This window comes from Oncorhynchus clarkii, chromosome 13 (assembly GCF_045791955.1).
Source record: "Oncorhynchus clarkii lewisi isolate Uvic-CL-2024 chromosome 13, UVic_Ocla_1.0, whole genome shotgun sequence".
NCBI classification, from domain to species: domain Eukaryota; kingdom Metazoa; phylum Chordata; class Actinopteri; order Salmoniformes; family Salmonidae; genus Oncorhynchus; species Oncorhynchus clarkii.
The window spans coordinates 52282638-52308787 of NC_092159.1; the positions used below are offsets into that span (position 1 = coordinate 52282638).

Consider the following 26150-nt stretch of genomic DNA (forward strand, 5'->3'; position numbering starts at 1 on the left):
CTCTATTTTCTTTTTAGCATATGCTATTGTTTCAATGGCATCTGTCAATAAGTTTTCCCTGGATAGGATTCGCCCCTCTGCCTCGTCCAGGCGCCCCGTGTTTATGGTTATCTTGTTGTTGATGTCAGGCAAAGCATTTTCCAGGATTGTCACCTTGCCCCCTATCGCACTGAGCTGAGAGTTAATGCCATCTCATTTAATGTTGAGTTCTGTACGTTGGGATCTCAACTCAGAAAGGATGTCTTCGACAGAGTGTGAGGTTGGCATTCGTTGGGCCTCGGGGAGGAACGGGTCCTCTTGCTCCTGGCTAATGGCGCTAGCTTTTTCTGAAGCTTCTTCTTGGAGGCTTTTTCTGTCGCTAATGCTCGAGTCCGGGTAAAAATGTCACCTGTAGTGTCGCCTTTTGTAGCCGCCATGACTTTTTTACTAAAGCTAAAGGAGTTTAAACTTGAAGTGGAGGTAAGATTAGGAATTGGAAACTACTTGTGCGGAGCTCTTAGTTCACGCGGCCATCTCGTTCAAGGGTCGCGTGATCCCCCCCACCTCCTTCCCAATTTTGTCATATCCAAATGCGATCCAATTACGATCTTGTCTCATTGCTGCAACTCCCCAACGGGCTCGGAAGAGGCAAAGATCGAGTCATCCCTCTTCCGAAACATGACGCACCAAACCGCGTTTCTTAACACCGTCAAGCTTAACCCAGAAGCCAGCCGCACCAATGTATCGGAGGAAACACCGTTCAGCTGACAACCAAAGTTAGCCTGTAGGCAGCCAGACAACCGCAAGGAGTCGCTAGAGTGCGATGAGCTAACTGAAGCTCCTCTGGCCAATCTCTCCCCTAACCCGGACAACACTGAGCCAATTGTGCGCCGCCCTATGGGACTCCCGATCACGGCCGGTCATGACACAGCCTGGGATCGAACCCCAGGCTGTAGTGATGCCGCAGACCGCTGCGCCACTCGGGAGGCCCCTGTTCTATTTACTTTTAACTTTGAAAACTCCCTAGTCGTTGCCGATGACAAGGATAAAATTATGCATGGTCGAAAATATGAGGAGTGGTACTCAGTGATGGGTTGTATTGGATTTGCCCCAAACACAACACTTTCTATTCAGGACATAAAGTTCATTTCTTTGACACATTTTTTACAATTTTACTTTTGTGCCTTATTGCAAACAGGATGCATGTTTTGGAATACTTTAATTCTGTACAGCCTTCCTTCTTTTCACTGATTTAGGTTAGTATTGTGGAGTAACTACAATGTTGTTGATCCATCCTCAGTTTTCTCCTATCACAGCCATTAAACTCTGTAACTGTTGGCCTCATGGTGAAATCCCTGAGCGGTTTCCTTGTTCACGGCAACTGAGTTAGGAAGAACACCTGTATATTTGTAGTGACTGGGTGTATTGATACACCATCCAACATGTAATTATTAACTTCACCATGCTGAAAGGGATGTTTAATGTCTGCTTTTTTTTAACCCATGAACAATAAGTCCCTTCTTTGCGAGGCATTGGAAAATCTCCCTTGTCTTTGTGGTTGAATCTGTGTTTGAAATTCACTGCTCAACTGAGGGACCTTACAGACAATTGTATGTGTGGGGTACAGAGATGAAGTAGTCATTCAAAAATCATATTAAACACTATTATTGCAAACAGAGTGAGTACAACTTTTTATGTGACTTGTTAACTTGTTAAGCAAATTTGTACTCCTGAACTTATTTAGGATTGCCATAACAAAGGGGTTGAATACTTATTGACATTTCAGCTTTTCATTTTTAATTACTTAGTAAACATTTTAGTTGCTTAGTAAACATTACTTAGTAAACATTCCACTAAGACATTATGTGGTATTGTGTGTGGGCCAGTGAAACAAAATCTTAATGTAACCATTTAAATTCAGGCTGTAACACAACAAAATGAGGGAAAAGTCAAGGGGTGTGAATACTTTCTGAAGGCACTGTAACTGTAACCATTCTGAGCTCCCAGAACCACACTGATCCCAGACTAGAACATAGAAGGGCAGATAGGCCACCACTGCTTCTATCCAATAAGAAGGCTTGGAGTGTGTGACCTTGTTGATGATGTTCAAACAGCATTATATTCCTCAGTCCTTCTCTGATTGGTGAGGGAAAGGAAGGTGGGCTGAGGGTTGTTATGGTGATTATTATCCATGAGCAGGGACCTCCCAACACCCATCTAATTTACGTGTGTGCATCTTTTACACACCTGTCTCTAAATAAGCTGCACTGATTTTGCATTTTACGCCAGTCTATTATTCATATAAACCTCAAAGTCGCTATCTAGTGACATATAACTGTGCCGATTTGTTTGATTGAATGAGGGGCAAAAGTTCAGTTATTACCTAGAAAAATCTGAGCTTTCCCTATGCATTCCTTCTCATAATGGCATCTCAACAGTTTCCTTGAACTGTTAACAATGTACTGAAAATGGGGATGGCGAATGCAGGTTTTTCCTCCCATGAACTCCATGCCACTAATGGCAGAGTAAGCACCACTTTTAAGTGATTACAGGGTAAAGTGCCCATGCTTTTTTCAAATCTCTGCCACTACTTTCCTTTAAGGCCTAATCTGGCCCTACTTTACCCAATATAGGAGCTGAAAAGTGCTTTCTCCACCTGACCGGAGCAGAGTGGAGCTGCAGAAAGCCTGTTATTAGCTGTCCTTCAGAGAGCGATGGCTCCACAGCCTGTAATGCTTCTGCTCCTCCAGCCACTTGAAGGGAGGGGGAACAACAGCCACATGCTCCATTACACTGAAATGATAGGATTTGTCTCCAATGTGGCCCATTGCCCTGCCATAAAGTGTATGCTCGTAAACACATTTTTAAAAAGCACAAGGTGCTTTCTCATAGGAGAATGTGTTAGAAGGTTGTTGTGTGCCATTGGGATTGATCATGTATTTCTATCAAGGGCAACCAAGGGACAAATCAACATTTTGTGTTCCTAGTCTCCACATGAATCCTTAATACTTAACTTTTGTTCCAGGCTCTGTTGTTGTCATTTGAATTTGCCTGTAGGGTGTTACAATCATTATCGTATCTAGTTCAGCTTGCTGATTTCTTAATGCATTTAGAAGGCTATAAGGACAGTTCTTCCCTAAATCGCCTCAGGGAATGTCATGGTACCAGTTTATGATTAGTTAATGTATCAGTCCATCTCCTGATGTCCACCAGCCTGTGTACATAACATGGTCAGTACTAACTTCTGCTCTCTCTCTCTCTGTCTCTCTCTCTCTCTCTCTCTCTCTCTCTCTCTCTGCAGGTGTTCACCAGGTATGGGAAGTGTTACATGTTCAACGCAGCGGAGGAGGGGAAGACGCTGCGGACCACCATGAAGGGAGGGACGGGGAACGGCCTGGAGATTATGCTGGACATCCAGCAGGACGAGTACCTACCCGTGTGGGGCGACACAGGTAGGCCCAACTACACCATACCTGACCCTCTCCATCCAAATCACAATGTATCCATGTAGAGGGTGCTCAATCTGACTGTGTGGAGTTGACAACTGGTGTCCCCCAAAGTTATATTCTATGTCCTGTGTTTTTCACCATTTATATAAATTCTGCCCAAAATGTATTGACTTGCTGTCAAATAACAGCTCCAGCCAGGATGTGCTTTTCCTTTCAGATTTGGAAGCGATGCCATTCCTTTATCAGTTTCAGTTTCCTGGCGATTTGTTGTTCATAGTGGAAGAAGCCCTGTTAGTTGTTCATATAGTCTTGTGTAGGAGGGAGCTTGCTGCCTGACCTGTTAGCTGCACAATGAGCCTCATTGAAAGCCTTGCTCACGTCTCAACCTGCGTGGAAGTGAAGACAGGGGAGTTGTTGAAGCACAGCATCAAGCCAAGTCATGGGCCCTCTAGCAGATAGACTATATTTACTCTCCATATATAGAACATGTATCATGCAGAGAGCCTGTTTATTTCCCCCGATCAATTCTCCACATGTTCTTCTCAGATTAGCAGTGGGACACATAGGCTTCTCCTCAGCTGTCCCTTCCCATCACTGGTGTGTTTAAGTCTGTTGTGATAAGGCAGAGGCTAAGTCGCTATACAGAGGGGCATCTAGCAGCACAGTGAGAGTGTAGACCTCTTTGTAGAGTCTCCTACTGGGATGGAGGGCCCTGGATGGTGCCCTTGTTTATCCCTCTGTGCCTGTACGGATTAATTAGCACACAACCAGCTGGCTCAGTCCTGTCAGCAGATAACAGGGGGCTCAGAACTTCCTACTCACAGCTTCCTCCTTGCAGCTTCCTCCTCACAGCTTCCACCTCACAGAGAAGCAGGGCCTCAGTTCCTTTAGAGACTTAAATCTAAGCAGAGGCACACCGGGCACACCGGGCACACCAGACAAACCGGACACAACGGACATACCGGACATATTAGACACACTGGACACACGGAACAGGGCTCCTACCTCAGCCTTTCTATTATTTTTCTCCCTCCCTATTTCTCTCCTCTCACCCTCTCCTCTCTCTCCACCCCTCCTCTCACCCTCTCCTCTCTGTCTGCCTGGCAAAGGCCTGCAGTCAATCAGAGCTGCATCGTCTCCATGGTCAGGTTTGTGGCTAGCTGCATCCTGGGAGCTTTAGAGGCTAGAGAGGCAGCTTGTTTTGCTGCCATACTGTCATGTCTGGACTCACAGGAGTTAGTTTGTAGTACATAGGAAGTGGACAGTATCAGGATAGAACCATGGAGGAAGAGGGGGTGTTGACATTTGGCATGGGATGTTTATTGATCTGAAGAATGGAACTGTTGTATTTTTGGTTCCTGGGTATTTTACTGTCAGCTAGGGGTAGTCAAAATCCACAGTTTCCTGGGCCCAGTTTTTAAAAAGTTATCGATCTAGATTTTTTCCTATTGGATTGGATTAAATGCATAGAAATTCAAAGAATAGAATTTGCCCCATTCAAGTCAATGATTTGTCTGTTCAATTAATTCGATTTCTATGCATTTAATCCTATCCGATAGGTCCAAAAGAAAAAAAACGGCCGTGTTCTTCATCTAGATTGGATGAGCATCAACAGGAGCACAGTACAGATTTAGGATCTTAATTTGAGCCAGTTTCCACAGCAGGAAAATGATCTTGCAGCAACAGAAAAAGCGAAGTATTATGTGGATTAGAATTAATTGACTTCTTTGTAGGGGTTGATACAATTTTTGTAAGGGCAAATCAAATCTGACATTTTTAAGTGGAAATTACAAACTTTAGAAGCCTTTTTAAACATTGAATATACTCCAAGTTTACATTTCCTACTGTGCAACAAAAGAGTGATCAAGTGAAGATCCTACATCTGTAGTGTAAAGTCATTTTTGTCTTTTTCATTTATATTAATTAGTCTAGATTGATTTTTTAAAATTATGACAACAATCACTTTATTAGTCATTATTAACGTACACAACACAACCCGTTTGCTATTACACTTAACTACAGATGTGCTATCTTAATTTGATCACCAGCGTAGGTGTGTGCGGTGTTTTAGAAATAGATATGCAGTAGCCTAGATACACTGCAACTCACATTGGCATCAGGATTGCTCGGTGGAAGAAATAATGAGAGCTTCAGATTGTCTCTATCATTTCCTCTCATACATTAGCTGTCTTCGAGGGGCTGATCTCTCAAGTGCATCTTAAATATTTGCAGGGATGTCAAGTGGAATTCAATGACGACTTGTCAAGTGATTAGGACCTCCTCGAAGTCATTTTCTCCAATCATTTACTTTTACAAACATTTGAATAACTTTCATGTGAATTTAAAGAGAGATTTGCTGCAGGCACAGTGCTAACCTCCAGCTCCACTTCTCCACGGTGTGTCTGATGAAACTCATTGGCTTCACCCCAAATGGCACCCTATTCCCTGTACAGTACACTACTTTGGGCCCTGCTCAAAAGTAGTGCATGATAAAGGGAATCGGGTGCCGTTTGGGACTCAGCCATTGCACTTGACCTCTGGCTTCTCCAATACCACACACTTTGTTATTGTTCACTGTCCTCAGACAGGAACACGTAACATATGGAAAGTATGCACATAGCTGCTATTGATTTCGACCTAAGGTTTTGCCCAGGGTGCATAATACAGTATCAACACTTACTACAACCACCTTTCACAGTATTAACAGGCTTCCTCTGTTGTTTCCAATCAATGTATTCCTTTTTTCGCGGTACTTTCTTAAGTCCCTATCGAACACAATGCGATCTTGGCCGTGTTTGTGTGGGATGTTGTATGGATTGTCCCTGTCTGCAAGAGAGGTCAACTGAAGTTCAGATTAGAAAGTGGAAGAGCCAGGCGATTTTTCTCACTCTTCTCTTGATCTGAAGACTTGTTTTCTCATTCTGCCGTTGGATTAACTACTGAATTTTTGCAGGAGTGGGGAGTTAAACACATTTCACATCAGACTGTGAGGTTATTACACTGCACTGAACAAAAATATAAACGCAACATTTAAAGTGTTTTTTAACCTTTATTTAACTAGGCAAGTCAGTTAAGAACAAATTCTTATTTACAATGACGGCCTACACCAGCCAAACCCGGACAACGCTGGGCCAATTGTGCACCGCCCTATGGGACTCCCAATCACGGCCGGTTGTGACACAGCCTGGATTCAAACCAGGGTGTCTGTAGTGATGCCTCGAGCACAGCAATTCAGTGCCTTAGACCACTGCACCACTTGGGAGCCACTACATAAAGAGAGACCTATGACCTTTTCACGTTGTGTTGCTACAGCATGGTAGCTACACAACATAAAAACAACATGGTAGCAACACAACATGGTAGCAACACAACATGGCAGCAGCACAACATGGAGCAGCTCAAAACATGGTACAACCATTATTGGGCACAGACAACAGCACAAAGGGCAAGAAGGTAGAGACGACAATATATCATGCAAAGCAGCCACAACTGTCAGTAAGAGTGTCCATGATTGAGTCTTTGAATGAAGAGATTGAGATGAAACTGTCCAGTTTGAGTGTTTGTTGCATCTCGTTCCAGTCGCTAGCTGCAGCGAACTGAAAATACCCAGGGATGTGTGTGATTTGGGGACCTTTAACCGAATGTTCCTGGCAGAACGGGTGTTGTATGTGGAGGATTTATTTACATGCCTGTTAGTGGGCATTTCTCTTTTGCCAAGATAATCCATCCTCCTGACAGGTGTGGCATATCAAGAAGCTGATTAAACAGCATGATCATTGCACATGTGCACCTTGTACAGGGGACAATAAAAGGCCACTCTAAAATGTGCAGTTTTAGCACACAACACAATACCACTGATGTCCAACCAGCCTCACAACTGCAGACCCTGTGTAACCATGCCAGCCCAGGACCTCTACATCCGGCTTCTTTACCAGCGGGATCACCTGAGACCAGCCACCCAGACTGCTGATGAAACTGTGGGTTTGCACAACCGAAGACATTCTGCAAAAACTGTCAGAAACTGTCTCAGGGAAGCTTATCTGCCTGCTTGTCATCCTAACCAGGGTCTTGACCTGACTGCAGTTTGGCATCGTAACTGACTTCAGTGGTAAATGCTCACCTTCGATGGCCACTAGCACACTGGAGAAATGTGCTCTTCACGGATGAATCCCAGTTTCAACTATACCGGGTAGATGGCTGACGCCATGGCGTTGTGTGGGCAAGCGGGTTGCTGATGTCAACAGAGTTGACAACAAGTTGTGAACAGAGTGCATCATGGTGGCAGTGGGGTTATGCTATGGGCAGGCATAAGCTACAGACAATGAACACAATTGCATTTTATTGATGGATTGAATGCACAGAGATACTGTGAGGAGAACCTGAGGCCCATTGTTGTGCCATTCATCCGCCGCCATCACCTCATGTTTCAGCATGATAATGCACAACCCCATGTCGCAAGGATCTGTACACAATTCCTGGAAGCTGAAAATGCCCCAGTTATTCCATGGCCTGTATACACAACAGACATGTCACCCACTGAGCATGTTTGGGATGCTCTGGATAGACGTGTACGACAGAGTGTACGACAGCGTGTCCATATCCCCCCAATATCCAGCAACTTTGCAAAGCCATTGAAGATCAGTGGGACAGCATTCCACAGGCCACAATCAACAACCTGATCAACTCTATGTGAAGGAGATGTGTCGCGCTGCATGAGGCAAATGGTGTTCACACCAGATAGTGACTGGTTTTCTGATCCACTTCCCTAACCTATTTTTTAAGGTATCTGTGACCAACAGATGCATATCTGTATTCCTAGTCATGTGAAATCCATAGATTAGGGTCTAATGAATTTATTTCATCAGTAAAATCTTTGAAATTGTTGCATTTTAGGTTTGTATTTTTGTTGAGTGTAGATTCCACTAGACTAACAGACATTTAAATGTTTTGTTTTACCTGAAATGTTCTTGATCAAACATACAGTTGAAGTCGGAAGTTTACATACACTTAGGTTGGAGTCATTAAATCTAATTTTTCAAACACTCCACAAATTTCTTGTTAACAAACTATAGTTTTGGCAAGTCGGTTAGGACATCTACTTTGTGCATGACACAATTCATTTGAGTCAATTGGAGGTGTACCTGTGGATGGTTTTCAAGGCCTACCTTCAAACTCAGTGCCTCTTTGCTTGACATCATGGGAAAATCAAAAGAAATCAGCCAAGAAGTCAGATAAACAATTGTAGACCTCCACAAGTCTGGTTCATCCTTGGGAGCAATTTCTAAACACCTGAAGGAACCACATTCATCTGTACAAACAATAGTACGCAAGTATAAACACCATGGGACCACACAGCCGTCATACCGCTCAGGAAGGAGACGCGTTCTGTCTCCTGGAGACGTACTTTGGTACAAAAAGTGCAAATCAATCCTATATCCACAGTAAATGAGTCCTATATTGACATAACCTGAAAGGCCGCTCAGCAAGGAAGAAGCCACTGCTCCAAAACCGCCATAAAAAAGCCAGACTATGGTTTGCAACTGCACATGGGGACAAAGATCGTACTTTTTGGAGAAATATCCTCTGGTCTGATGAACATCATTATGTTTGGAGGAAAAAGGGGGAGGCTTGCATGCCGAAGAACACCACCCCAACCGAGAAGCACGGGGTGGCAGAATCATGTTGTGGGGGTGCTTTGCTGCAGGAGGGACTGGTGCACTTCACAAAATAGATGGCATCATGAATAAGTAAAATTATGTGGATATATTGAAGCAACATCTCAAGACATCAGTCAGGAAGTTAAAGCTTGGTCGCAAATGGGTCTTCCAAATGGACAATGACCTCAAGCATACTTCCAAAGTTGTGGCAAAATGGCTTAAGGACAACAAAGTCAAGGTATTGGAGTGGACATCACAAAGCCCTGACTTCAATCCTATAGAAAATATGTGGTGTCGTGTCTTTGGCATCATTAAACTGAAGATTAGTCTTTATCAAAGATTCTCTGTAATTAGTATTGCGTGATGAAACCAATTAATCATGTAACTGTAATTAACTAGGAAAATTGGGGCACCAAGGAAAATATTCAGATTACAAAGTTATAATTTTCCTGATATAACTTTCAGATATTTTAATATCTGATCACTTAGTCTTCGGATTAATGAATTATTCTTTACCTCACGTTAGTCTCATTCCAAACGTCGTAAATTGTTGGTTATCTGCACGAACCCAGTCTTCACTATGAGTCATCCATATATCAATTGTCTTAAATAATTTATTTACTAACTAAGTAATTAATCACAGAAATGCACACAAACAAACAAAGTACATATGGTTGCAAGGAAATGATAGGGGAATGTGCCCTAGTGGGCTAAACCGGCATGGTGGCTTGGTGGACAATAGACTGAGGGTGGCGAAAGATAAAAGACACTACAAAGTTGATAATACTTATAACAATTGAAATGCTAATCCTTTGCACATGAATGCTCACTCATTCAGGAATAATTGCAATCAGTATATTTATTTACGCTCAGTGTGTCACGTGATCTCTGTTGGAATCGTCTTTCTTTCTGTTGGAAGTTCATCCGCCTGTCTTTCGTCGTTAGAATGGATACTTCAGAGTCCCATTCAGAAATGTTGTATTAGAATAGATGTTTCGGCGGTTGTCGGTCTTTGCGTTCAATGATACCTTATTCCTAGCTGCAGACTAGTAATTAATATCAAATACTTGTTCTTATTCTGTCGGCATCGATAGTCTAAGAGTTTAACCACGTGGGATGGTTAAAACATTCATCAATCTACTTAAACCTCATTTCCCTCTGTGATAGAGGTACTGGTCTGGTATCAAACCTTGGCCCTCTCATTATCGAGGTAAGCTGGTCTGAAGTGGGAAAACCCAGGTGGGGGTTTTATTCGGAACATAGAAAAGGGCTGTCCAATGACGCCGGGTCCTAACTGTGCTCATGGGCGGTCCTCTGATTTAGTTCAACTCCAAAGGGAATTGGAGTTTCCTTCATTAAACAGTCTAACATCACATTACATAATTTCACAAATAGTTTCATCTTTACTCATTCATTTTATTCAACCATTAGATGTAAGCCTCATAACGGAGACTCTTGTATAAACATAGTTATGGTATTGTCTCTCATGAGTTTCACAAAACTGTACCAAACGGACCAGTTTGTAGCTGGATTCTTCACCTATGTTTTATACCTTCTCCAGAACCTGAATATTGTTCGGTTGTCAATTTCTGTGAGCTGGACGAAATTCCTTTGTTCTCTCTATAAAAACTCACTCTCTCTCTATACTGTCTGGCCATGAGGCAGGATTCTCCTCCAGGAATTTACGACCTGGGGTCGCAGCAGCCTGGGTGTAGGAGAGAAAGAGAGAGGGGGATGGTGCAGAGGGAGGGGGAATAGTGCTCGCTGTACCCAAAGAGGGCAACGTCATGACAGTGGGCAGAACTGAAAAAGTGTGTGCGAGCAAGGAGGCCTACAAACCTGACCCAGTTACACCATCTCTGTCAGGAGGAATGGGTCAAAATTCACCCAACTTATTGTGGGAAGCTTGTGGAAGGCTACCTGAGACATTTGACCCAAGTTAAACAATTTAAAGACAATGCTACCAAATACTAATTGAGTGTATGTAAACTTCTGACCCACTGGGAATGTGATGAAAGAAATAAAAGCTGAAATAAATAATTCTCTCTACTATTATTCTAACATTTCACATTCTTAAAATAAAGTGGTGATCCTAACTGACCTAAGATGGAATTTTTACTAGGATTAAATGTCGGGAATTGTGGAAAAACTGAGTTTAAATGTATTTGGCTAAGGTGTATGTAAACTTCCGACTTCAACTGTACCAGGAGTCATGTCGAACTATCTAAGCATCAAAGCATTAAGATGGGTTGTTTATAATTACTAAACAAAGGGAAACACTAGCCTTTATAATTCATAATGCGCTATGAAAGTAGCCAGGTAGATCTTAGGTGAAGGTTTTGCTTATATAACAGGATTAAGTTGAAATTGTTCTGAGGGATATTATAGAGTATCCCAAGGCAGCTCATTATCTCACCTTTAAAACAATGAAAGTGAATGTTCACTTCCTCCCTGTCACCTACTTCAATTGGCTCGGCTATTTCCAGCATCCCACCACTACCAAATCTGTTCCAAAGTATTCCCACGCATAGAGAGTGTACAGAACATTGCTCTTTCCATGATATAAACTGACCACGTGAATCCAGGTGAAAGCTATGATCCCTTATTGAAGTCACTGGTTAAATCCACTTCATTCAGTGTAGATGAAGGGGAGGAGACCGGTTAAAGAATGATTTTTAAGACTTGAGACAATTGAGACATGGATTGTGTATGTGGAAGACAACATATGTAGGTGCCTTAGAACGGGTTATGGTAGTAGGTGCCAGGCGGACCGGTTTGAGGTGCCAGGCGGACCGGTTTGAGGTGCCAGGCGGACCGGTTTGAGGTGCCAGGCGGACCGGTTTGAGGTGCCAGGCGGACCGGTTTGAGGTGCCAGGCGGACCGGTTTGAGTGTGTCAAGAAATACAGCTCTGCTGGGTTTTTCATGCTCAACAGTTTCCCGTGTGTATCAAGAATGGTCCACCACCCAAAGGACAACTTGACACAACTGTGGGAAGCATTGGAGTCAACGTGGGCCAGCAACCCTGTGGAACGCTTTCGACACCTTGAAGAATCCATGCCCAGACGAATTGAGGCTGTTCTGAAGGCAAAAGTGGGTGCAACTCAATATTAGGAAGGTGTTCCTAATGCTCTGTACACTCAGTGTATGTGATCGTATACAGCCTCATAGTGATTGAGTTAACATTGATACACACACTCTCATGACTCCATCCTGACTCCCATCTGAAGCGTTGGATACTGTAGGAGAGTATAGATTAGCCACGGCCTTCATTTGTAACCATGAAAGGGAAGTCCTTGACTTTGATTTCTCTCTCATCTTTTCACAGACAAGCAAGGACAAATTTCTCCACCTCTTTCTCTCTCTATAACGCTCCATCCCTTTCTCACTCCATGTTCTTTCTCCCCATTCCCTCGTGCTGCTATATCTTTCTCCTTCTGTCCTCCCTCTGTTTTCCCTTTCTCTCTCTGTCTCTTCGATTTGATTCTGATTCTCCATTGAGTTGTTTAGATTCTGATTCTCCATTGAGTTGTTTAGATTCTGAATCTCCATTGAGTTGTTTAGATTCTGATTCCCCATTGAGTTGTTTAGATTCTGATTCCCCATTGAGTTGTTTAGATTCTGATTCTCCATTGAGTTATTTAGATTTTCCGCTCAGAATGCCGCCAAACTTCATTGGATTCACAGCTAATGAACTTGAATCATTACCTTTGGTGTTCAGAGGATCCTCGGCAGTAATACCCCTCTCCCCGCTCTCTTTCTCTCTCTCTCTCTGTATCCGCTCTCCCTCTAACAACCTGCCATCATCATCTCAGATATCCACCATGTTAGAAAAAAAGAGGAGAGTGGAACTTCAAACAGAACCTAACACATGTTGTAGTTCTAAGGGCCCTTCTCTCTCTGCTCTGTCATATTAATTCAGCACTCTCAGGCTTCTCAACAGACTCATGGTGCTGTGAGGCCTCCCGAACACAACATGAGGTTGTTTTTTCAACAACAGGTCAGACAGCGGGTATGATCCACACTGGAGTGGAAAATACTCCTCCGATGCCTTTTTAGTGTTATTTGGTGATAATACACATTGACTTGTGCAGGTGTGTGGAAACTTGACCATGAAACACCCCTGTTTACATGAATGTCCAAATGATCAATGTTACTCATCAAATGCAACATGGAACAGCAGGCGTATTTCTAGAAGGAGGACAGTGTAGTGTTAAACTTGCTGCCTGATCAAACACAAGTGGCTGGATCAGATAGGCTACAGCACGGCAGATTGGCTGGGTAGTGTGGTGGGGGTCCGCAGCTGTGGTGTATGGCAATTGGCAAACCCTCTGGCTGTGTGGGAGGTGTGTGAAGGATGGAGGGAGGGAGGTGTGTGAGGGGTGGAGGGAGGGAGGTGTGTGAGGGGTGGAGGAAGGGAGGTGTGTGAGGGGTGGAGGGAGGGAGGTGTGTGAGGGGTGGAGGGAGGGAGGTGTGTGAGAGGTGGAGGGAGGGAGGTGTGTGAGAGGTGGAGGGAGGGAGGTGTGTGAGGTGCGGAGCGAGGGAGGTGTGTGAGGGGTGGTGGGAGGGAGGTGTGGGGGGTGGCGGGAGGGAGGGAATGTAATGTCTGTGATGGAATAGCAGAAACAAGGTTGACCCCGGGCCATGTGGGAGACGTAAACCCTGGCAGCAGGGGCCCACACAAGATTAGATGTGACTGTTCTTATTTGATTTCATACACACATTCGTGGACACACACACATACACTCTATCTCTGTCTTGCTCTCTCTCTCTATCTCTCGCTCGCTCACACACACACATACACACTATCTCTGTCTTGCTCTCTCTCACACACTCTCAGCCTGTTTTCTTCCTCTGCAACGACTGATTCTCTTATTCCCCTCTGCTCCGTGATTTCTCATTTCAGCCGGAGATGGAATCACAGCTGACACGCCCTGAGAGGAAGGCAAATTAAATACCATAGAAATTTATTTCGGAAGTCCCACCCAAATACATTACCTGTGGAAACGATGGTGATAAGAATGATGATGGTGGTACTGATGATTATTATTTCAATCACACTTTCTATCTGTCCATCTCATTCAGATCAAATCTGGTGATGGTGATTTGTTGTGTTTGTGATGGACTGTACAGTAAACTCACATAGCAGTGTGTGTTGATGCTCATATAACCCCTGAACTCCGTTCTCTCCCATCTAAATTAGTATTTCAAAAGGAATATACATTTTCCTCATAATGTACATGACACCACCAATCCATCCAACACGCCCCCATCTACATCGACGGGGCCGCAGTGGAGAGGGTCAAAAGCTTCAAGTTCCTCAGCGTGCACATCACTGAGGACCTGAAATGATCCCTCCACAGCGACAGTGTGGTGAAGAAGGCGCAACAGCACCTCTTCAACCTCAGGAGGCTAAAGAAATTCAACTTAAGACCCTTACAGACTTCTACAGATGCACCATCGAGAGTATTCTCATCGAGAGTATTCTGTTGGACTGTATCACCTCCTGGTACGGCAATTGCACCGCCCACAACCACAGTGCACTCCAGAGGGTGGTGTGGTCACACTGTCTGACCTCCATGACATCTACAACACCCGGTGTCACAGGAAGGCCAAGAAGATCATCAAGGACCTCTGCACCCCGAACCATGGCCTGTTCACTCCACTACCATCTAGAAGGCGGAGGCAGTACAGGTGCATCAAAGCTGGCACAAGAGACTGAAAAACAGCTTCTATCGCCAGGCCATCAGACTGTTAAACAGTCATCACTAGCCAACCTCCACCCAGTACCCTGCCCTGAATCTTAGACACAGTCACTAGTCCGCTACCACCGGCACTCTGCCCTGAACCTCAGAGAATGCTCCCCAATGTACATAGTCATTGAACATTGGTCACTTTAATAATGTTTACATACTGTTTTACCCAATTCATATGCATATACTGTATTCTAGTCAAGGCTCATCCTATATAACACCTTTTCTATTCATATACCTCCATACAGTCTATTAGAGGTTGACCGATTAATCGGAATGGCTGATTAATTAGGGCCGATTTCAAGTTTTCATAACAATTGGAAATCTGTATTTTTGGACAGCGATTAAAAATAAAAATAAATTACAACTTTATTTAACGAGGCAAGTCAGTTAAGAACATATTATTATTTTCAATGACGGCCTAGCAACGATGGGTTAACAGATTTTTACCTTGTCAGCTCAGGGATTCAATCTTGCAACCTTAAGGTTAACTAGTCCAACGCTCTAACCACCTGCCTTACGAGGAGCCTGCCTGTTACGCAAATGCAGTAAGAAGCCAAGGTAAGTTGCTAAATAGGATTAAACTTAACTTTAAAAAAACAATCAATCAATTATAATCACTAGTTATGGTTGAGGATATTACTAGTTTATCTAGCGTGTCCTGCGTTGCATATAATCAATGCGATGCGCTTTCGCGAAAAAGGACTGTAGTTGCTCCAACGTATACCTAACCATAAACATTAATGCCTTTCTTAAAATCAATACAGAAGTATATATTTTTAAACCTGCATATTTAGCTAAAATAAATCCAGGTTAGCAGGCAATATTAACCAGGTGAAATTGTGTCACTTCTCTTGCGTTCATTGCACGAGTCAGGGTATATGCAACAGTTTGGGCCGCCTTGCTCATTGCGAACTAATTTGCCATAATTTTACGTAATTATGACATAACATTGAAGGTTGTACAATGTAACAGCAATATTTAGACTTTGGGATGCCATCCGTTAGATAAAATACGGAATGGTTCCGTATTTCACTGAAAGAATAAATGTCTTGTTTTCGAAATGATAGTTTCCGGATTCGACCATATTAATGACCTAAGGCTCGTATTTCTGTGTGTTATGTTATAATTAAATCTATGATTTGATAGAGCAGTCTGACTGAGCGCTGGTTGACACCAGCAGGCTCGTAAGCATTCATTTGTGCGTATGCCAGCAGCTCTTCGAAATGCTCCAAGCATTGCGCTGTTTATGACTTCAAGCCTATCAACTCCCGAGATTAGGATGGTGTAACCAATGTGAAATGGCTAGTTAGCGGGGCTAATAGCGTTTCAAACGTCACTCGCTCTGAGACTTGGAGTATTTGTTCCCCTTGCTCTGCATGGTTAACGCTGCTTTGAGGGTGGCTGTTGTCGATGTGTTCCTGGTTCGAGTCCAGGTAGGGGCGAGGAGAGGGATGGAAGCTATACTGTTACACTGGCAATACTAAAGTGCCTATAAGAACATCCAATAGTCAAAGGTATATGAAAAACAAATCGTATCAAATAGAGAGAAATAGTCATATAATTCCTATAATAACTACAACCTAAAACTTCTTACCTGGGAATATTGAAGACTCATGTTAAAAGGAACCACCAGCTTTCATATGTTCTCATGTTCTGAGCAAGGAACTGAAACGTTAGCTTTCTTACATAGCACATATTGCACTTTTACTTTCTTCTCCAACACTTTGTTTTTGCATTATTTAAACCAAATTGAACATATTTCATTATTTATTTGAGACTAAATTTATTTTATTGATGTATTATATTAAGTTAAAATAAGTGTTCATTCAGTATTGTCGTAATTGTCATTATTACAAATACATTATTTTTTTAATCGGCCGGTTAATCGGTAACTGAACACTTCAAAAATACAAAACAACAAAGTGACAATCGAAACAGTTCTATCTGGTGCAGACACACAAAGACTGAAAATAACCATCCACAAAACACAAAGGGAAACAGGCTACCTAAATATGGTTCTCAATCAGGGACAACGATAGACAGCTCTGATTGAGAACCATATCAGGCCAAACACAGAAATAGAAAATATAGAAAAACTAACAAAGACTGCCCACCCCAACTCACGCCCTGACCATACTAAATAAAAACAAAACAAAGGAATAAAGGTCAGAACGTGACAGTACCGCTCCCAAAGGTGCGGACTCCGGCCGCAAAACCTGAACCTATAGGGGAGGGTCTGGGTGGGCGTCTGTCCGCGGTGGCGGCTCTGGCACGGGACGTGGACCCCACTTCACCACAGTTTTTGTCCTCCTCCTCAACCGCCCCCGTGGCCTCTTACGAGCGGAACTCCGACTGGGGACCCTAGCCATGGGTCCCGAATGGACGGGAGATTCCGGCAGCGCTGGTTGACGGCTCCGGCGGCTCGTGGCTGGCTGGCGGCTCCTGGCTGGCTGGCGGGGGGCTCCTGGCTGGCTGGCAGCTCCTGGCTGGCTGGTGGCTCTGGCGGCTCCTGGCTGGCAGGCGGCTCTGGCGGCTCAGGCCAGACGGGCGGCTCAGGACAGACGGGAGGCTCTGGCGGCTCAGGACAGACGGGAGGCTCTGGCGGCTCAGGACAGACGGGAGACTCTGGTGGCTCAGGACAGACGGGAGACTCTGGCGGCTCAGGACAGACGGGAGACTCTGGCGGCTCAGGACAGAAGGGAGACTCTGGCGGCTCAGGACAGAAGGGAGACTCTGGCGGCTCAGGACAGATGGGACGCTCTGTCGGCTCAGGACAGACGGGAGGCTCTGGCGGCTCAGGACAGACGGGAGACTCTGGTGGCTCAGGACAGACGGGAGACTCTGGCGGCTCAGGACAGACGGGAGACTCTGGCGGCTCAGGACAGAAGGGAGACTCTGGCGGCTCAGGACAGAAGGGAGACTCTGGCGGCTCAGGACAGATGGGAGACTCTGTCGGCTCTGGACAGACGGGAGACTCTGGCGGCTCTGGGCAGGAGGAAGGCTCTGGCGGCTCAGGACAGATGGGAGCACCTGTAGGGAGAAGACAGAGAGACAGCCTGGTGCGGGGGGCTGCCACCGGAGGGCTGGTGCGTGGAGGTGGCACCGGATAGACCGCACCGTGCAGGCGCACTGGAGCTCTTGAGCACCGAGCCTGCCCAACCTTACCTGGTTGAATGCTCCCCGTAGCCAGGCCAGTGCGGCGAGGTGGAATAGCCCGCACTGGGCTGTGCTGGCGAACCGGGGACACCATGCGTAGGGCTGGTGCCATGTACGCCGGCCCAAGGAGACGCACCGGAGACCAGATGCGTAGAGCCGGCTTCATGGCACCTGGCTCGAAGCCCACTCTAGCCCGGCCGATACGAGGAGCTGGAATGTACCGCACCGTGCTATGTACACGCACCGGGGACACCGTGCGTCCACCACATAACACGGTGCCTGCCCGGTCCCTCTCGCTCTCCGGTAAGCACCCCCCAAGACATTTTTGGGGCTGCCTCTCGGGCTTCCAGCCGTGCTGCCGTGCTGCCTCCTCATACCGGCACCTCTCTGCTTTCGCTGCCTCCAGCTCTGCTTTGGGACGGCGATATTCCCCTGGCTGAGTCCAGGGTCCTTTGCCATCCAGAATCTCCTCCCAAGTCCATCTCTCCAGGTATCGCTGCCTCTCCTGCTGCTGCTGACCTTTACCACGCTGCTTGGTCATTTCTTGGTGGGTGGTTCTGTAACGGCTGTCTTGGGTGGAAGAATGAGAGGACCAAAGCTCAGTGTGGTTAGTGTTCATCTTTTTAATAAACAACGAGTGGAGGACAGAGGAGCCTCTTAAAGAAGAAGTTACAGGTCTGTGAGAGCCAGAAATCTTGCTTGTTTGTAGGTGACCAAATACTTATTTTCCACCATAATTTGCAAATAAATTCATTAAAAATCCTACAATGTGATTTTCTGGATTTTTTTTCTCATTTTGTCTGTCATATTTGAAGTGTACCTATGATGAAAATTACAGGCCTCTCTCACCTCGCACAATTGGTGGCTGACTAAATACTTTTTTGCCTCACTGTATATTTATATAGACAGTATGGATATTAATTTTATTTAATTGTATTAACTTTTTGGATTATGTGTGTATTGTTATTGTATTGCTAGATATTACTGTACTGTTGGAGCTAGAAACAGAAGTATTTCGCTGCACCTGCAAATCTGTCTACGCAACCAATAAACATTGATGTGGTTACTACATTATTTCACATGTAGAGTAGAATAAGAAAAAGTGAACCGTCATATTTCTCCACCCAGAACAGACACAAGACATGCTACTTTGGTGATTCAGTACTGGGACTTGCTTCCTGTCCTACAAGGCAGCCACACACACACACAGCACCTGTTTGATTTCCTGTTCCACAAATTACCCCGTCCCCATCCCAGACGTCACGGTGCGTTTCCTTTCTGAGTGCAGGTAGCTGTGTGATGGATGGCTGCTGGGTGATGCCGTGGTGGGCTTTGTGTTCTCTGTCACAGCCGTCCCTTTAAAGAAGCTGGTCAACCCTGGGTGCCGTGCTCCCTCTGCTCAGTCTTTCACTGTTCCAGTCCAGCAGCCTGATTGAAGCTGCTGCCTGTCAAACATGGAGGAGGATGGGCGGCTTGATTGAATGCACAGCAACATGGCTGCCGGATGAGAAGACTGCGGAGAGAAAGTTATTGATTTGAATAAAGCCTATTTTCCTCCAAACTCTCGGCGCGTGTGTGTGAATGTATGTGTGCCTGTGCATGTGTGAGTGTGTTAGCACGTCTGCCTGTGGGGAATTTGTGTGTGGGTCTGGTTGATGTTTGTCAGGAAGAGGGTCTCTATGCATTGGAGAATGTCTTCCTGCCTGTGTCCTTGTAAGTGTCACTGTGTGTGTGCGTGCGTTGTGGCAGCCCAGGGGAGTCAGAGGTGAAACTCACAAAGTAAGACAGCGGGAGACCAATTTGTGGTGCTTTAAACAAGGTAGTTTTTTCATAAAAGTGGGGGAAAATGGGGAGGGGAGAAATACAACTGAAAAGCCTCTCAGGTAACTGGTGGGCCACTATGTCCGTCATGGCGGCTCCTTGGACCGCCTGTGTCAATGAACAAAACAAAATAGAGAGAGAGCGATGAGTCCGAGGTTTCAATCCTTTCTACTTGTGCCGGGTGGTGTGCTACCCGGGATTAGGTAATCATCCTTTGGGACAGAGAACAGAAAGAGAAAGATGAGTCAAACACTGCCTAGTATCTTCTTTGTCATTGGATCAAGGTGCTTATCATACTAACTCCGGCTCTTCTGAGGACTAGGCGTACCCTCTGCCTGTCTGCCCGAGTGACTGCACCTCTACTTATACTCATTTGGGATAACGATGGACAGGTGGGACCAATTACAAGTGCCAATTGGTTGCGGCGCCTGGACTGGGTAATATTGGTGTTGAATCATCAGCCTCAGTTGGTGCCTGTAGAACTGTCCATGGTGCTGACTCACCTTGACCTCGCTAGCCCTCTGGAACTGACCAAGGTCCTGCTCCTGCCTTTGTAGCTCCCTGATGGCCCCCGGGTTGCCACAGTGTGTGTGCGCGCTTGTACATGTGTGTGACTGGCTGGGTAACAGCTCTTTCATGTGTATAGTTAACTTCTTATGGCTGCAATCCCGTTAACGGGATGATATGACAACAGCCAGTGAAAGTGCAGGGCGCCAAATTCAATTTCAATTCAAATAAAAATTCCTCAAACATACATGTATCTTTTACCGTTTTAATGGTAATCTTGTTGTTAATCCCACCACAGTGTCCGATTTCAAATAGGCTTTACAGCGAAAGCACCACAAATGAATATGTTAGGTCACCACCAAGCCACAGAAAAACACAGCCATTTTTTTCCCAGCCAAAGAGAGGAGTTTCAGAAAGCACAAATAGAGATCAAATTAATCACTAACCTTTGATGATCTTCATCATATGACACTCATAAGACTTTGTGTTACACAATACATGTATGTTATGTTTGATAAAGTTCATATTTATCAAAATATGAGTTTACATTGGCGCGTTACATTCACTAGTTCCAAAAACATCCAGTGATTTTGCATAGCCACATCATTCAACAGAAATACTCATCATAAATGTAGATGATAATACAAGTTATACACACGGAATTATAGATATACCTCTCCTTAATGCAACCGCTGTGTCTGATTTCAAAACAACTTTACGGAATAAGCAAACCATGCAATAATCTGAAACCGCAATGTTGGCGTCAACATAACAAGTAATTACATGATAAATATTCCCTTACCTTTGATGATCTACATCAGAAAGCACTCCAGGAATCCCAGGTCCACAATAAATGTTTGTTTTGTTCGATAAGGTCCGTTATTTATGTCCAAATACCTTCTTTTGTTAGCGCGTTTGGTATACATATCCAAACGCTTATTCTGGACAAAAACTTCAAAAAGTTATATTACAGGTCGAAGAAACATTTCAAACTAAGTACAGAATCAATCATTAGGATGTTTTTAACATATAGCTTCAATAAAGTTCCAACCGGAGTATTCCTTTGTGTCTTGATGAGCAATGGAACGCAAGTGGATACCATGAGGAATGCGCGTGATCAGAAAATGGCTGACTGCCAGTCACCTTATAGATTCTGCTCTCATTCAGTCCCACAACACAGTAGAAGTCTCATTCAAATTTCTGTAGATGGTTGACATCTAGTGGAACCCCTAGGCAGTGCAACATCATTAATATCTCAAGGGGATTTCATTGGGAACTGTGGTGAATACATACAACGCTCAGATTTCTCACTTCCTGTTTTGATTTCTCCTCAGGATTTTGCTCCTCTATTTGATGTTGAGCCGAGGCAAATGGGCTGTCTTTTCACTGAACGCATGTTATCCATATAGAGGAAGAAGGCAGGCAGGGAAGCATATGGCTCTCATTAACAGGCTCACCATTCATCTACTAAAGGAATTTCACTGTCTTTTACTTTGTTCAAGTAATTGTGTATATATTAGGTACTTTTAAGTCTGTAGTGTTTGAGCTGTGTGTGTGTGTGTGTGTGTGTGTGTGTGTGTGTGTGTGTGTGTGTGTGTGTGTGTGTGTGTGTGTGTGTGTGTGTGTGATAGTAACTGTTAATCTCCCTGTGTGTGTCTATGTTTTCCCCCACAGAGGAGACAGCGTTCGAGGCGGGTGTGCGTGTGCAGATCCACAGCCAGGCAGAGCCCCCGTTCGTCCACGAGCTGGGCTTTGGCGTTGCCCCGGGATTTCAGACCTTTGTTGCCACTCAGGAGCAGAGGGTAGGTGCCTTTTGACCTAAGTTATTACTGTACACGCTGAATAGGTCTGCTTCAATCTTCCTGACACTTTTCACTTTTAGATTTCAATTTCAACCTCCTCTTGACTGGAGCTTATCTCGCCGAGATGAAAAACGTGCACTTCTGATAAAGAACTTTCTATTCAGGTGTGTGTGGGTGTATGTGTGTGTGTGTGTGTGCACATATACAGTTGAGGCAGGAAGATTACAATACATGGATGCCAGTTGTGATACAAACCTTATCAAAACATAAAGGCCTATGGGCTAGGCTACACGAGGTGTGTGACTAGGATTTTGAAAAGTAGCTAAAAATTGCATTTTCTCTTGCCTTACACTGGGCGTCATTCACAAGTGATAGTATATAATTCACAAGTGCTAATATTGTCACCCATCAGACTATTCTTGATTTAATCTTGTCTTTACATATACTAAATAATACACTACCGGTCAAAAATTTTAGAACACCTAGTCATTCAAGGGTTTTTCTTAATGTTTTACTATTTTCTACATTGTAGAATAATAGTGAAGACATCAAAACTATGAAATAACACATATGGAATCATGTAGTAACCAAAAAAGTGTTAAACATATCAAAATATATTTCATATTTGAGATTCTTCAATTAGCCACCCTTTGCCTTGATGACAGCTTTGCACACTCTTGGCATTCTCTCAACCAGCTTCACCTGGAATGCTTTTCCAACAGTCTTGAAGGAGTTCCCACATATGATGAGCACTTGTTGGCTGCTTTTCCTTCAATCTGCGGTTCCATCTCAATTGGGTTGAGGTCGGGGGATTGTGGACACCAGGTCATCTGATGCAGCACTCCATCACTCTCCTTCTTGGTAAAATAGCCCTTACACAGCCGGTGTGTTGGGTCATTGTCCTGTTGAAAAACAAATGATAGTCCCACTAAGCCCAAACCAGATGGGATGGTGTATCGCTGCAGAATGCTGTGGTAGCCATGCGGGTTAAGTGTGCCTTGAATTCTAAATAAATCACAGACAGTGTCACCAGCAAAGCATCCCCACACCATAACACCACCTCCTCCATGCTTTACATGCGGAGATCATCCTTTCACCCACAAAGACACGGCGGTTGGAACCAAACCTTTCCAATTTTAACTCATCAGGCCAAAGGACAAATTTCCACCAGTCTAATGACCATTGCTCATGTTTCTTGGTCCAAGCAGGTCTCTTCTTGTTATTGGTGTCCTTTGGTAGTGGTTTCTTTGCTGCAATTCATGCATGAAGGCCTGATTCACACAGTCTCCTCTGAACAGTTGATGTTGAGATGTGTCTGTTACTTGAACTCTGTGAAGCATTTATTTGTATTTTCTGAGGCTGGTAACTCTAATGAACTTATTCTCTGCAGCAGAGGTAACTCTGGGTCTTCCATTCCTGTGGCTGTCCTCATGAGAGCCAGTTTCATCATAGCGCTTGATGGTTTTTGCGACTGCACTTGAAGAAACTTGAAAAGTTCTTGAAATGTTCCGTATTGACTGACCTTCATGTCTTAAAGTAATGATGGACTGTCGTTTCTCTTTGCTTATTTGAGCTGTTCTTGCCATTTTATGGACTTGGTCTTTTACCAAATAGGGCTATCTTCTGTATACCCCCTACCTTGTCACAACACAACTGATTGGCTAAAACGTATTAAGAAGGAAAGAAATTCCACAAATGAACTTTTAAGAAGGCATTCCGGGTGACGACCTCCTAAATCCGGTTGAGAGAATGCCAAGAGTGTGCAAATCTGTCAGCAAGGTAAATGGTGGCTATTTGAAGAATCTCAAATACCAAATATATTTTGATTTGCTTAACACTGTTTTGGTTACAACATGATTCCATATGTGTTATTTCATAGTGTTGATGTCTTCACTATTATTCTACAATATAGAAAATAGTCAAAATAAAGAAAAACCCTTGAATGAGTAGGTGTTGTAAAACTTTTGACTGGTAGTGTGTATGTGTGACATTTGTTTTGATTTCGAATGGACCAATATCATGCACTTCTCTCTCTCGAAATCGCTTTTCCTGCGGTTAATTTTCATGCCAGCCAGGTAGGCTATACTCCTGTTGTAAAAATAAGCAATGTGCTTAATATTAGGAAAGTTGAGAAGTAAATATAGTAGGCCTAGCTTATAGGAAGCTGATTGAATAGTCCTCTTTTTAATCGAGGCCATCACCCTCTTTTCTTGTGCAATTGCATAGTCTATAGAAATGTTGAGCAACATGAACTCATGGGCTCTCATGAAGTGTTTGATTAGATTTTCAATAACATTTGCATTGATGTCAGAGTGATTAGAGGGACAATAGAGTGCTGAGTACCAGGCAGTTAGTAAGTTTTGTAGGCTACTAATGACCATCAGCAGCATCAGAGCTTGGAGAAACCTAATTACCGTGGAATTTGACTGCCTTCATGACTCGTGACCACCGGTGTGGCATTAATACCATCACCACAACAGCCCTAGGTCTGACCTCTTATCTCTGTCCACTCCCTGACTGGGAGTATCTCTCTTTATCACTCTGTCTTTCTCTCTGTCTCTCTGTCTCTCTGTCTCTCTCTCTCTCTCTGTCTCTCTCCCGTCTTCTCTCTCCCACTCTCCTTCTCTGACCCTGGAGATGTTTTTATCTAAGTTGCCACAGGGAGTTGGCTGGATTGCCCTTGTCTTAGTTGACAGATTCCTGTCACGATTCATCTATTTTTCCTCACACTTCAAATGGCTTATGTCTCCAGCATTTACATGAGATGCCTGTTCTGCAATTAAAATCAAATCAAATCAAAATCACATTTTATTTGTCACATGCGCCGAATACAACCGGTGTAAACCTTACAGTGAAATGCTTACCTACAACCCCTTAACCAACATAGCAGTTTTAAGAAAATTCCTACAAAAAAGTAAGCGATAAGAATAACAAATAATTAAAGAGCAGCAGTAAATAACCAGGGTACCGGTACAGAGTCAATGTGCGGGGGCACCGGTGTCGAGGTAATTGAGGTAATATGTACACGCTGTTAGTGTTATTAAAGTGACTATGCACAGATAATAACAGAGAGTAGCAGCCGCTTTGAAGAGGGGGGGATGCAAATAGTCTGGGTAGCCATTTGATTAGCTGTGGGGGGATAGAAGCTGTTTAGAAACCTCTTGGACCTACACTTGGTGTGTGCGGTAGCAGAGAGAACAGTCTATGACTGGGGTGGTGGGAGTCTTTGACAATTTTTAGGGCCTTCCTCTGACACCACCTGGTATAGAGGTCCTGGATGGCAGGAAGCTTGGCCCCAGTGATGTACTGAGCCGTACGCACTACCCTCGGTAGGTTTTGTCGTTCCCTCTTCATAACTGTCTTGGTGTTCTTGGACCATGATAGTTTGTTGGTGATGTGGATGCCAAGGAACTTGAAGCTCTCAACCTGCTCCACTACAGCCCAGTCGATGAGAATGGGGGCGTGCTCGGTCCTCCTTTTCCTGTAGTCCACAACCATGGACTGATAAAGCAGGAAACCTAGACAGTACCTTTAGAAAGTATTCCCACTCCTTGACTTTTTCCACATTTTGTTGAGTTACAGCCTGATTTAAAATGGATTCATATTGAGATTTTGTGTCACTGGCCTACACACAATACTTAAATGTTTTTGGAAATTTGTACAAATTAATTGAAAATGAAAAAGTGAAATGTCGAGTCAATAAGTATTCAACCCCTTTGTTATGGTATGCCTAAATAATCTCAGGAGTTTTACAGTTTTGACTTAAATCTGCTTGAAAATCTTTGGAAAGACCTGAAAATAGTTGTCTATATGATCAACAACCAAGATGACAGAGCTTGTAGAATTTTGAAAAGAATAGTGGAGAAATGTTCCACAATTGAGGTGTGGAAAGCTCTTATAGACTTATCCAGAAAGACTCGCAGCTGTAATCACTGCCAAAGGTGCTTCTACAAAGTATTGACTGAGGGGTGTGAATACTTATGTAAATTGATATTTATGCATCCCATTTTCAATACATTTGCAAA

The 26150-nt window shown here is 44.1% G+C and overlaps 1 protein-coding gene across 2 annotated transcripts in view; it reads left to right on the top strand.

The window, feature by feature from the left end:
- LOC139365053 (acid-sensing (proton-gated) ion channel 2) overlaps positions 1–26150 on the top strand; it is a 503859-nt gene that overhangs the window by 455326 nt on the left and 22383 nt on the right. For both annotated transcript variants that reach the window (XM_071102405.1, XM_071102404.1), the window contains exons 2-3: positions 3281–3431; positions 21998–22125. In XM_071102405.1, coding sequence (XP_070958506.1) covers positions 3281–3431; positions 21998–22125 — 279 coding nt within the window. The remainder of the gene's footprint in view (positions 1–3280; positions 3432–21997; positions 22126–26150) is intronic.